This window comes from Equus quagga, chromosome 7, assembly GCF_021613505.1.
Source record: "Equus quagga isolate Etosha38 chromosome 7, UCLA_HA_Equagga_1.0, whole genome shotgun sequence".
In the NCBI taxonomy this organism is placed as follows: Eukaryota; Metazoa; Chordata; class Mammalia; order Perissodactyla; family Equidae; genus Equus; species Equus quagga.
In genome coordinates, this window is record NC_060273.1 from 9041957 (window position 1) to 9054194 (window position 12238).

Below are 12238 nucleotides of genomic sequence, written 5' to 3' on the forward strand. Positions count from 1 at the left end.
TGGAATATGGGTTAGCACCAGCACCGCGTCCAGCGGTAGGTGAGCCCTGCAGGTCCCTGGCACTTAGTAGATGCTTAGAAGTGGCTTTGATATATCATCCCAAGGGAGATGCTCAGGGGGCAAGGAAGGGAGGGGGCATCTTGGTTGTGTGGTGGAAATCATAGGTGTCTGGAGCCAGCAGGCCCGGCTCTGCATCCTGGTTCCGCCGCCATCCAGCCGAGTGGGCTTCTCTGCGCCTCTGGTCTCCCATTAGCAGATCGGGAAGCGTCCCCTCTGGAGTTGTTGGGAGGATTAAAGAGGCGTGTACACGGGTAGCCATTAGCTCCCCACCTGCCCTGAAGTCAGGAAGCCGAACTCACTGCGTCACTGCGACTGTTGTCTTCATAATTGGACGTAGAAAGGAGGCAGGCAGCAGTCAGGCTCACACAAGGACAAACCGCCCTGAAGCGCCTGGCCTCCCCCGCGAGGCCCCTCTCCCTGCTGGACGGGGGCGGAGAGGCCGAGGGAGCACAGCTTCGTAGCAGGGAGGCACCTTCTCAAGAGTGTCTGAGCTGTCCTTCAATTGGAGAAAAAATCTGCAACTTAGAAAACAAATAGGCGCCTCTCCCCCATGTCTGGCCGCCCTGAGGCTTCGCTTCATCCTAATGCAGGTCGCTGCGGGCGTCTGTTCCTTGCAGAGGGAGGCGTGAGGCCTGCCCCTCCCCGCCTGCCCTCCCCCATGAGGTCTCCTGTGATGTCTCTCTTCTAGATGAAGCCCATGAACGTGGAGTATCTCATGATGGATGCCTCCATCCTGCTGCCCCCGACGGGCACACCGCTGACGGGCATCGACTTTGTGAAGCGGCTGCCGTGCGGCGATGTGGAGAAGACCCGGCGGGTGAGTGAGCACCAGAGCCGGCCTCTCCCGGGGGCTGCCCGCCAGGCCCACTCCCAGGCCGGGGGGAGGGGTCTCTGACCAGGTCAAGAGCCTGCCTCCCAACACGAGTTCCGACAGTAGGAACAGTACCTCCTCAACCCTCCCACCAGGTGGAACTTTCCAGAACGTGCTGCTCTTGGGAAAGTGGGGATTGGAATTCCGTCGCGTCTGGCATCAGATGTCGGTTGCATGCAGGCTGCCTCCACTGGCGCAGAGCACAGCCCCAGCCCCTGAGCGGGGCAGTTCTCAGAACCAGCTGGAGAGTGTGCTTCCGTTATCAGCGCTTTGTTCTGAAGTCGTCTCGCTGGGCTCTTCACGGTATTTTATCTCCCTCGTCAGATCACGGTTTCTTTCTTAGAAAGCACCGTAACCTTTTCCTGGAAAATCATTCCCTGGAGACGTGAGTGTTCGTGGATGAATTATAGGAGTCCACTCACGGGCCCCCGTTAGCAGCCTGCATCTCCTTCTCAGTTAATCGGCCCGTCTCGAGGGAGGCAGAGATGGTTAACTCCTGGATTTTGAGAAGCAGGAGTGACCTGTAGATTCCACCTCACACCAGAGGCTTTCCTCCACCCACCTGGTGACTTTGCCTCGGAGGCCTGGGTGGGGCAGAGGAAGTCGGACCTTGTGTCTTAAGTCAACCAGCGTTCCCTGCTGTCTGAGCAAACCCGCAGCCCTCACCACAGGACCCGCCCTGTACGAGCCAGCGCTGCCATCCTGCCTCACACTCCCGGCTGGCGCTGCGGGCCCGCGGCCAGGCGCACAGTGTGTCTGTGGGGACAGTGTTTGCAGTGGGCATCCTTGGCGTGGCTTTTACAGGAGGACTAGTTCTGAGCAATGAGTGTTGTCTTGCTGACTCCTCCATCAGGTGGGCATGCTCACCCTTAGCTTTTGGCTAAGAGAGTTGGCCTAAGAGATGCTCCCAGCAAGGTTACAGTGAAGCTGTACCCTGGACAGGCTGCCGTGTCCCCAGGCCAGAGAGGACCCTGTCCTTGAGGTTCTCCTTGGGCTCTGAGCCAGAAGGTCTAGAAGGCTGTGAACATTGAGAGTGACTCTCTGGGTTGCGTCCTACCTTCTTTTTTGGTTCCTTGTCCATCAGGGTTTTTTAACACTTATATGAGCTCGTATTGTTTGTTATAAATTGGATCATTCATATGAGTTCTTTATATGAACTTCCTCTTGTAATTCTACAGCCATCCTTGGAGGTTGGCACTACTATTAGCCCCATCTTACAGAGGAAGAAACTGAGGCACGAAGATATCACAGTGATTTGCTCAAGGTCACCCAGCTAGTAAACAGTGTCAGGCTTCAGCCCAGGTGATGTGGCCTCAGAGCCTAAACTCGCACCCATTCTGACCCGCTGGTCCCCTCTGCTGCCTTCATCGCTGCCTGCACTGCCGCTCAGGGCTGGACACCGGAGACATGCAAAACACAGCCCCAGGCCTCAGGGAATCAGATCTCGAGGGTGAGGTGGGAAAAGGCAGCAGCATCCACGTGGTTGGGGCCATTGCTAAGGGAACATAGGGTCAGGTCCCTCATCCTACCTGGGCAGCGGGGTGGAGCAGGCACCAGAGGGGTGGTCATTGAGCATGAATTGGGGATGGGTTGGGCAGCTGCGGTAGGCAGAGGCACAGAGAGATGTGTCACATTCCAGCATCTCCAAGGAGGGGACCATGGCTGGAGCCCAGAGTGAGGGAGGCTATGTGGAAGTGATGAGGCTGGAGGGGCTGGAGGAGCCGGATCTTGGGGGCCTTGGAGCCCAGCGAGGACCTTGGCCTTGTTAGCTGATTGCTGACCTTGCGCCCTCCTGGCTTGGGGCAGATGGTCCTGGCCCACAGGAGAGGACGGGAGAAACTCAGGGTGAGGCGCGTGGCGGAGGGATGGCTGCTGGGGCTTTGGGCTTCCCGCCCCTTCCGAGCCGGTCTGTCCTCATCTGGGAAGTAGCACGTGCCTTCCTTGCTGGAGTTCTCATGAGGCCTAGGGAAGGCGGAAACACACGAGGCAGTAGCAGTTCGTGAGGGTCGGGCTTCTCTTCTCCCCTTTGCCCCTCACTTCTCACTTAGTTGCGGTTCCCAGGGCCGTGCTGCCCACCTCCCTTGCCCCAGCTGGAATGCGCAGCCCAGACTGCTAACCGAAGCCCAGACAGAGCCCCTGGGGCCTGTTGTTCAGCCTGGTCTGACCAGTGTATAACAGCAGCTCTCCAGTTCCAGCATCTGTGGGTGCAGAGCCAGGGAGAAGGTGGCAGAATGGAGGAAAGCAGGGCCGGCCGCCTCAAAGCAAAGCCAGCCGCCTTAGAAAAGCTTCCCTTTGCAACTTCAAACATTGCTTTCTGAAGGGGCATTTCGACCGCTCACCTCGGCCCAGTTCCTGTTGCAGGGCAGCCCTCCAGAGTCCTCCGGAAGCTTAGCTCCCAACCCGTTTCAGGCTTCAGAGCACAACAGGGCGCTTTGAATTCGGGCTAAAGGAAGTGTATGGTTTAGCAAGCAATTGAGGGCTTCTGTGGTTTGTTTCAAGTTCTTTTCTTGAATCCAAAGAACATTCCATTTCATCCTTTTGGATTCAAAGCTTTTCTTCCCCCCCCCCCCCCCCCACCAAGTAGACTTTTCTAGCTTTCAGGAGGCTGATCCTTTTCAGAAATCCCGCCCTTTATTTTCCTTAAGGACTCGTCAGAGAAGTTCGAGCAACGCTTACTAATAAATCCTTCCTCACCTGTAAGATATCCCTTCGGACATTCATCAGGAGCCCCTGGATTCCCCCTCTATGCCCCATGCTGTGCTTGAAGTCTCTGCCTTCCAAACCTCGCGGGACATTGGGAGGGGGAAAGGTTATTGGCAAGCAAGCGAATGAAGCTAGATGTCAGGCTGCAGTAAAGGCTCTGAGGGGAACAGGGATGGCACCACTTCAGGTCGAACCATCGGGAAAAGCTGCTCTGAGCTGAAACCTGAAGAGCGAGAAGAGTGGCCACGCAGAGACTTAGAGGAGGCACTTGCCAGACAGAGGGAATAGTGAGTGCAGAGGCCCCAGGGTGCCACCGAGAACGCTGTGTTCAAGGAAGAGGCGAACTGGAGCGGAGCGAGTGCACAGGCCAGAGAGGAGGGCCAGCACCTTGCAGGCCACGGGGAGGCCTCTGGCAGTACAGTCATGCTTTCCTCTTGTATTCTGCAAATGACACTGTTTATTCTTCCATTCGGCATACTTGTTAAGCGTTTTCTGGGTCCCAGGCACGGTACAAGAGGCAAGAAGAGACAGTGAACAAATAATATAGAGTAAGACCAAGATGGTCAGAGCGCCGCTGAGCCCTGCCAGCCAAGAAGGGAAACACGTGTTGGAAGGAAGGTCACCGGAACTACTGGGTGTGATGGGAACGTGCAAGCAGAACCTTGGACTTGGCTGGCCCCTCCCCATGTGTAGGGGCAGTTGAGAGAAGCAGTTAAGAGAGAACACAGACTCCTGAGTCAGACCAGCCGAGGTTCAATGCCAGCTCCAGCTGTGTGACCTTGAGCGAGTTACTTAACCTCCCTAAGCCTAACCTCTCTCGTGTGTCCTGCCTCTCATCTCTCGCCCAAAGTAGATGAGAGAGAGGGCCTGTGAGGTGAGGAGCCCAGTGCCTGGCAGACAGCAAGCGCCCAGGAAATGTTGGCTGGCCAGCGGTGGAGCATTCTAGCATCTTAGGTGGGAAAGAAAGAGAGTAATGGTCTCAATCTACTGAAGCAAGCCACAGAAAAGGGGGTTAGGGAGAGGATTTTGGGGGGAATATCAAAATGTGGATTTAAGCCGCTAGCCATGTTTATGTAGTACTGTTGGAAGCCATTGTGAAACGGATGCATTCGCGTGAAGTTTTCTTCGTCCCGGCGTCTGTTTCCCCGGTCCCTTGTGAAGCCGCAGAGAGTTTTTGTGTTTATGGCTCTTGACCTTGAGGAAAGAGGATATTTTGCTTTTACTCTTGAGGTGTGTATTCTGCATTAAAGAAAATACAATCACATCTCGTGGAGTTTCGAAAGTGGAGGGAAAGAATTTCCTGTGATTTCATCACCCTAAACAAACAACTCTTAGCCATTTCTGTGTCTCCTCCCTCTCTTCGTTTGCAGTTACATCTTTTGATGGTCGCCGGAGAGTGTACCACGGCCTCGCGTGCTCCCCACTGCCCTCTCCACTGTGGAGCAGGAGGCTTTCCTGTCGTGATCCAGTTTTAATACGTCTGCTTTCTCGCGGGTGCATCAAAGTGGATCTGGCAACTCCTGCCCTGTTTGCGCGGGCATCTTCCTGCTGGGGGACATTTTGGTCGCCTTCGGTGTGACATTATTGTTAACCAAACTGTAATGAGCACTCCACGAAAACAGTGTTCTCTCTCCTTTTGGCTCATTTCTTTCGGATAAGTTTCCAGAAGTGGCATTTCTGAATCAAAGGGTATGAACCTGTTTTTGTGACTCTGCAGTTGCCAGACTGCTTTCCCAGTGGGCTGTGTCCACTTAAACCACTCCAGCACTCTCTTTTTTCTTTGATGGTCTAATGTATTTATTTATTTTTTATCGTGGTAACATTGTTTTACAACGCTATAAACTTCAGGTGTACCTCATCACGTCTTGATTTCCGAGCAGATTATATCATGGTCACCACCCAAAGGCTAATTACAATCAATCATCTCACACATGTTCCTAATCTCCCCTTCACCCCCCTCCCTCCCTCCCCACTTGCCCTCTGGTAACCGCCAGTCCAATCTCTGTCTCTGTGTGTTTGTTTGTCGCTGTTTTTCCCAGCACTCTTTTAAGAATGACTGACTTTCACAGCCACTTCCACAGCCTTGGTGGGCTTCTCGCCTAAGTGACTGTCACCTCAACTCAGCGGTTTACCAATGGGGCAAGGAAAGGGGGAGAGGGGACCCAAACTGAGCATCTGATCCAGCGCCAGCCCCAGGGCTCAGAGTGTCACCGGCGCTATCTCGTGCCTTCACTGTGGCCCCGTGATCAGGGGTGGTGGGTACCCCATTTCCAGAGCTCGAGTCCTGGGTCTCGGAATTCGCGTGACTCTCCTGACCGCCGGTTCAGCCAAAGTCTGTCTGCCTCCTGCCCCACTCCTCGGACTCCATGCCTAGGACTCTCCTGGCCCTAGTTTGCTCCCTGAGGCATGGAAGCAAACTAGACGAGTCTCTATGTTTGAGCGTGACCAGCTGTCACCCCTTTCCAGATCTACTCTGTTCTTCCACAATCAGTCTTGCTGGCATTCTATGGAAGCATCTGAAAGAAGAATAATTCTTTTTTCCTTTTTAGTGATACTGTTTCATGTGCGTGTTTACTTAGCAGAGTAAAGAAAGGCACTCAGTGGGAGCCTGAGTCCCAAGCCTTAAATCTTAAGAAGGCAAAGGCATGTGGTTGGAAGAACACAGACTTTGGAGTCCAGTTACTAACTGAGTCACCTCGGGCAGGCTGCCTAACAACTCTGGGCTTTGGTTTCCTGTCTGTAAAATGGGAACCATGCAGGGTCGTTAAAAGGCTTGAAGGAGAGGACTTTCTTCAGGCTCCACCCGTCAGGCCGTGGGTGAGCAGAGGGCGTGGCTATTGTTTGAGGGGGCGGTCGGATGAATTTGATGCCCCTTACCTGGAAACTCACCTTTCTTTGTGGATTCTTGGAGTTGTGGGGCTGGTCGACCTGCCTGCCAGACCTCATCAACCCCCGTGGGAGCCCAGCTGTCGCCCCAGTGGAGCACCTGGCCCCGTGGGCCTCTGCCCCCCTACCTTCATGGGTGTGGGCTTCTCACTTGCTCTTCCTTCTCTTACGAGTTGGGGCAGGAACCAGGAAAAGTATCATCGAGAGGTTTTATTTTGTATGTTTTATATTCTATATTCTATTTTTTATTATTTTATTGTTTTCCTGGGAATAGCTTCATTTGTTGCTTGCAGAGCAAAAGGCAATCTTTTACCAAAAAGTTCTAGGCAGGAGCCAGATCCCAAACTCCTTTGATATTGGAAGGCTTCTGGTTTTCGGTGTGAAGGTCTGCAGAGAGCCACACGCCTTTCTCTCCCCATCCCTGGGCCAGGGCCCTCCTTGAGTGCTTTGCCGTCAGAACCCCAAGAGGAATGGGCTTTTGACACAGAAATGGAGTATCCACGCAGCTTGGACCTGACTGTCCAAGACTTGGGCCTTTCTCCTTCTTTTTCCCTCCTGTCTGAGGTTATGACTGTTTCAGGGCTCAAACTGCCAGATAGTTCAAGTGACCACCCACATCCTGGGCTTTCTGCGCTTGGGCTAGTGCAGGCGTTTGGCTGTCCCTGTGTGCTTGGGGAGGTGACATGAGTCTCAGATGCTCCTGGGCTCGGCCCCTGGCTCTGCCTCGTCAGCTGTGTGGCCTTAGCTGGCTCTGCCAGCTCAGCTCCGTTCTCCCTATGTAACATCTTGACATTGCAATAAGGTGCCCACAATGCCTCGCGCACAATAGGTGCATAATGAATAAAAGCTGTTTTGGATTTTTTCTAATGAAACTACACTTCTTTTTCCTCTGATTGTGGCAGACGTCTTTATAAAGACTGTACCGTCATGCGCTGCATAGTGATGTTTTGGTTGACGATGGCTGCATATATGACTGGGGTCCCGTAAGATCAGTACCATAGGGCCTAGGTGTGCAGTGGGCTGTGCCGTCTAGGTTTGTGTAAGCGCTCTCTGTAATGTTCACACAAGGATGAAATCGCCCAACGACGCATTTCTCAGAACGCATCCCCATCATTGAGCACGCATGACTGTACTTTAAAAAACTAGGGCCGGCCCCATGGCCGAGTGGCTGAGTTCCCGCTCTGCTTCAGTGGCCCAGGGTTTCACCGGTTCAGATCCTGGGCACGGACATGGCACTGCTCATCAGGCCATGCTGAGGTGGCATCCCACATAGCACAACTAGAAGGACCCACAACTAAAAAAAATATACAACTACGTAGCGGGGGTGCTTTGGGGAGAAAAAGGGAAAAAAATAAAATCTTTAAAAAACTAAGAACAATCAGTTCCATACTAATGCCACCACCACCACCACCATCATCATCATTATGAAATAAAAGCTTATCTTTTTTAGTGCTTATGGTTGACAAAGGGTAATATAGGACACAGAGTAGGTCCAGGAGGTAGGCTTGTTCTTCCGATTTTCTGCATTAGGAGATTAAATAATTTGCCCAAGGCCTCCCACCAGGTCCAGGCCAAGGCAGGATTGAGCCGTGCCGATGGGCATCCTCGTTGCCTGGGTCATCAGGGGCCAGCACAAATCTGGCTCTTTGCAGGCAGTAATTTGTCCCCCCTCTTGATTTGGGAGGTATCTTGTGTAAAGGACAGCTTCCCTCTCAGTAGGCCAGGCCTGTAGGTCTCAGAACTGTAAACAAGGCAACCCAAAAGTGGGCTGGAATTCATCTTTGCATGGCTCACCAATGGCGACAGTGGTTTGTCCCCTGCCCTCCCCCATGCCGAGCCTGTTGAGTGACTGGAGTAAAGGATGGTCACCCTAGGGGCCAGCCCCGTGGCCGAGTGGTTAAGTTCGCTCGCTCTGCTTCGGCGGCCCAGGGTTTCCCAGTTCGAATCCTGGGTGTGGACGTGGCACCACTTATCAGGCCATGCTGAGGCGGCGTCCCACATGCCACAACTAGAAGGACCCACAACTAAAAAAATACACAAGTGTGTACTGGGGGGCTTTGGAAGAAAAAGGAAAAAAAAAAAAAAAGATGGTCACCCTTTTACAGAACACGTGCTGACTGCTTCGCCTCCAGTGTTATCTCAGAACCTTCTAGAAGCCCTGCGAGGGACGAACTACCATCCCCATTTCATGGATGAGGAAAATGAAGCCCACGGAGGCCAAGGGCCTTGCCCAACATGGTGGAGCTGGGAGTCCAGCGCAGACCGTCCCTCCCTGACTCTGGAGCTGTTCCCGTCAGGTGCATGCCCGCCAGGCAGGCAGGCAGGGAAAGTGGCCTGGAGCTGGCCCCTCCTGTGGACTGCCCCTCTACTTCCTGGCCTCTGGTTGGTGGGCAAGTCAGCAACCTAGGACTTAATCGGAGGCTGCCACCAGGGCGAGCCGGCCCCAGGGTGAAGGCTGAAAGCCCCAGAATCACAATCCTGGGCGAGGGGGCCTTCGTTTTGTCTGCTGCTTGCTTTGTTTTACATTGAGAGTCACTGTGCGATCCCTCCACATGGAGCTTCTCACCAAAATGACCGGCCTCTCCCTCTTCTCTGTTCTCTGGACTGTCTGTGCAGGCCATCCGGGTGTTCTTCATGCTCCGCTCCCTGTCCCTGCAGCTGCGAGGGGAGCCCGAGACCCAGCTGCCGCTGACGCGTGAGGAGGACCTAATCAAGACTGACGACGTCCTGGATCTGAGTGAGCTGGCCGTCCTGAGTCATGGGGCACGGGGGGTGACGGGGCTGACGTGCTGACTCACACGGCCCTGGGAGGGCTGGCGTGCGACCTGCATTTTGTGCAGCTCCTGATCCGTGACTGTGAGCTGACAAAGTGTGTATATCCCACAAAACCTTCGAAGAAAGGGCGCTCGATTCTGGGCACCTTGAAGTCCGCGCATGGCTCCTGCTTGCTGGAGCCCAGGGAGAGCGTGCAGGCGGTTTGCAGAACGATCCATGCCGGGTGATGGGGTCTCAAGCAGAGGTGGGCGCAGCTCCAGGGTCCCTGCCCTGTGTGTAATCGCAGCAGCACCAGTCTGACTGGTTTTGTATATTAAGGGTTTTCTCTATGATTCCAATGATTAAAGGATTCTGCTGCTGAAAAAAGAAAGCTTTCAAAAATGCAGATCACCAGGATTGAGATAGAGATGAAGGATTTGGAGGCTGGAGAACCACGTGCTTAGCCTGTAACCTGGGGCTGCTTGTTTAACTGTACAGTGCTCTTGTCTGCAGCATGAGGCTGAGATTTAAAGGAGACAGTGGGTATAAAGCTTGGTGATGTTCCCATAACCCTTCTCGTATGCATATAGTTCTCTGTTTCCTCCATTCTCTGTGGGGCATGTGCACATTGGTGTGCATGATGGTTTTCTGTCTCTTAAAGGCATTGTGATCTATTAGGACTCTGGTTATAAGACATGGAAAACCCTACATAGGCTGGCTTAGGGAAAAAAGAAAGAGAGATTAGCTGATGTCACTGCAAAGTCCAGGAGTAGTTCTGCTTTCAGGCATGGCTGGATCTAGGTACTCAAGCAGTGTCATTAGGGAGCTATCACTCTCCATCTGCAGCTCTGCTTTCCTCTGTTCTGGCTTCATCCTCAGGAGGGCTCTCATCAGGTAGTGACAAGATAGCCATCAGCAGCTCCAAGATCTGCTGAACCAGCTGAGCAGCCCTGACAGAGACAGAGCTTCTTTTTCTCTGTAACTTTCCTAGAAGTCCACGGCAGGGCTCTCATTGGCCTGGCTTGGGTCATATGACCATCCCTGAACCAATCAGTGGGCAGAGGAATGTGATTCCCTGATTGGCTAAGCCAGGGTCACATGCCTGGCCCTGGAGCTGGGAGGTGGGACCTGTTCGTTTTGAACCGTCGACTGAGAGTGAGGAAGGAGGGGCGTCGAAGGAAGCTCACAAAGAGGAGATGGGAGCTGGGAAGACAGGGACAGCAGCCGGCCACTCTGTCGTGTGTGGTGAGGAGAGGGTCCATGTTGTTTTAAGTCAGTTTATTGAAATATACATCCAATAAAATTCATCAAGTTTTAATGTACAATTGAATGAGTTTTGACAAAACTCTTCAGTTGCATGACCAGCAATCATGATATAGACCATCAAGGGGTGGCTTCTGAGCCAGGTACCCCTGCCCTGCCTTCCCATGAGCAGATGATTAAACCCCACAGCTTCCACTTCCTCGCCTGTAAAATGGGGATGACCTTGCTTATATTATGAGGTTGTCTTGAAACTTGAGTGAAATATAATATGAAATATAGTATGACCGAGCATAGTGCCTAGCATATAACTGTGCTCAGGAAACTGCTCAGTGTTACCTGCAAATAGAACAAAGTGGTTCATATAAAGGGCGGAGCAACTGCCTGACATGTGGAAGATGCTCGGTGAATGATTGTTATGGGTTTCACCTGGTTGTCTAAATTCTTCTTGCCTTCTTGTTTATGCTCTTTTGTCCTTCTCTGTCTTGAGGGAACAAGGGAGCCATGTCCCCTCTGTGCTCCGATCCCCCCTTGAGAAGTGGCCACAGGGATTTCTGTAAGGGTTTAAATTGATCGAGTTGGCTGGAGAGAACCATAAACCAGTCTTTCTCTGATTTGATTCAAGGAAAGGGAGGGAAACAGCTTGCTTTAAAGGGGGCCATTCCATCAGGGCAGCAAGAATGTTTGCATCCATGAAATGGAATTAAATTTTATGCTGGGAATTCGCATTCCTTCCCTCCTCCCCTTAGGAATGGCCTGCTGAAATAAAGGTTAAAAGTATTTCACTTATCAATTTTAATTGATTAGATTGCTAGTTGAGATCACTTAACTGAGCCTTTTTGGGTAGTTGGCCATTAAGAAAGTAATGGCTGTCTGTCTTTACCCCGCCTGATTGCAAATTATGTCTTTGCTAAAGAGGACGCCATGCAGAAAATACTGGGAATTATGGATTTTCTGAGCACATGGTTCTAGAATAAGATATGCATGTTTTGTCGCATTGGGTTTGTTTTTTTTGGTGATTGTTCTTAAATGCTGCGGCTTCTCACCTTCCATTGGGGAAAAATTAGCATGCTTTGCATTTCACAAAATGCCTTCTGTGTGTACAAAATGCAGGAAGCCTCCTGGCGTCAGGGAAGCTGGGCAGTCGTCCTGGGAGCACAGCGCTTGGTCTCCCTGCCCAGCTTGAGGCAGCTGACGCAGGGGGACGTGTTCTGTGTTCTCGGGATCTGTCAGCTGTTATCTAAGGTGATAAGGTGATATGGTCTGAAAGGCTTGAAGGAATGCTGGCTCAGCATAGCAGGAGGAGGGGAGTGTGTTTACTAAACACACTCTTTGATAAGAACCCACAGCCTAAGAGTCCTGGAGCCATGTCACAGGCCTGCTGCCTTTGGGCTGGGGTGGCAGGTGAGCTCTGGCAGGTGGTGTCTGACAGGAGCATCCAAGAGGCGTTGTCCCTCCAGAGAGAAGCAGGCTGACCCAGCCTGAAGCCCGCTTTGTTTTCACTGGAGAGGAGCGTGGCAGGGGCAGAGGCCATGACCTGGCAGCCACGAAGGGAGGGAGGAAAGAAAGAAAGGAGAGAGGGAGGGAGGGAGGAAGGAAAGGAGGGAGAGAGGGAGAGAAGAATGAGGGAGCACAGGAGGGGGAAAGGAAGGGGGATGCGAAGGGCAGACTAAAAACAGCTTCCGTTTCTAGAGAGTAACACCA

The 12238-nt window shown here is 52.7% G+C and overlaps 1 protein-coding gene across 8 annotated transcripts in view; it reads left to right on the forward strand.

Moving 5' to 3' along the window:
• The window catches only part of CLEC16A (C-type lectin domain containing 16A), a 199921-nt gene that overhangs the window by 90276 nt on the left and 97407 nt on the right, over positions 1 to 12238 (forward strand). For all 8 annotated transcript variants that reach the window (XM_046666960.1, XM_046666958.1, XM_046666957.1 and 5 more), the window contains 2 exons: positions 749 to 877; positions 9137 to 9257. In XM_046666960.1, the coding sequence (XP_046522916.1) occupies positions 749 to 877; positions 9137 to 9257 (250 nt within the window). The remainder of the gene's footprint in view (positions 1 to 748; positions 878 to 9136; positions 9258 to 12238) is intronic.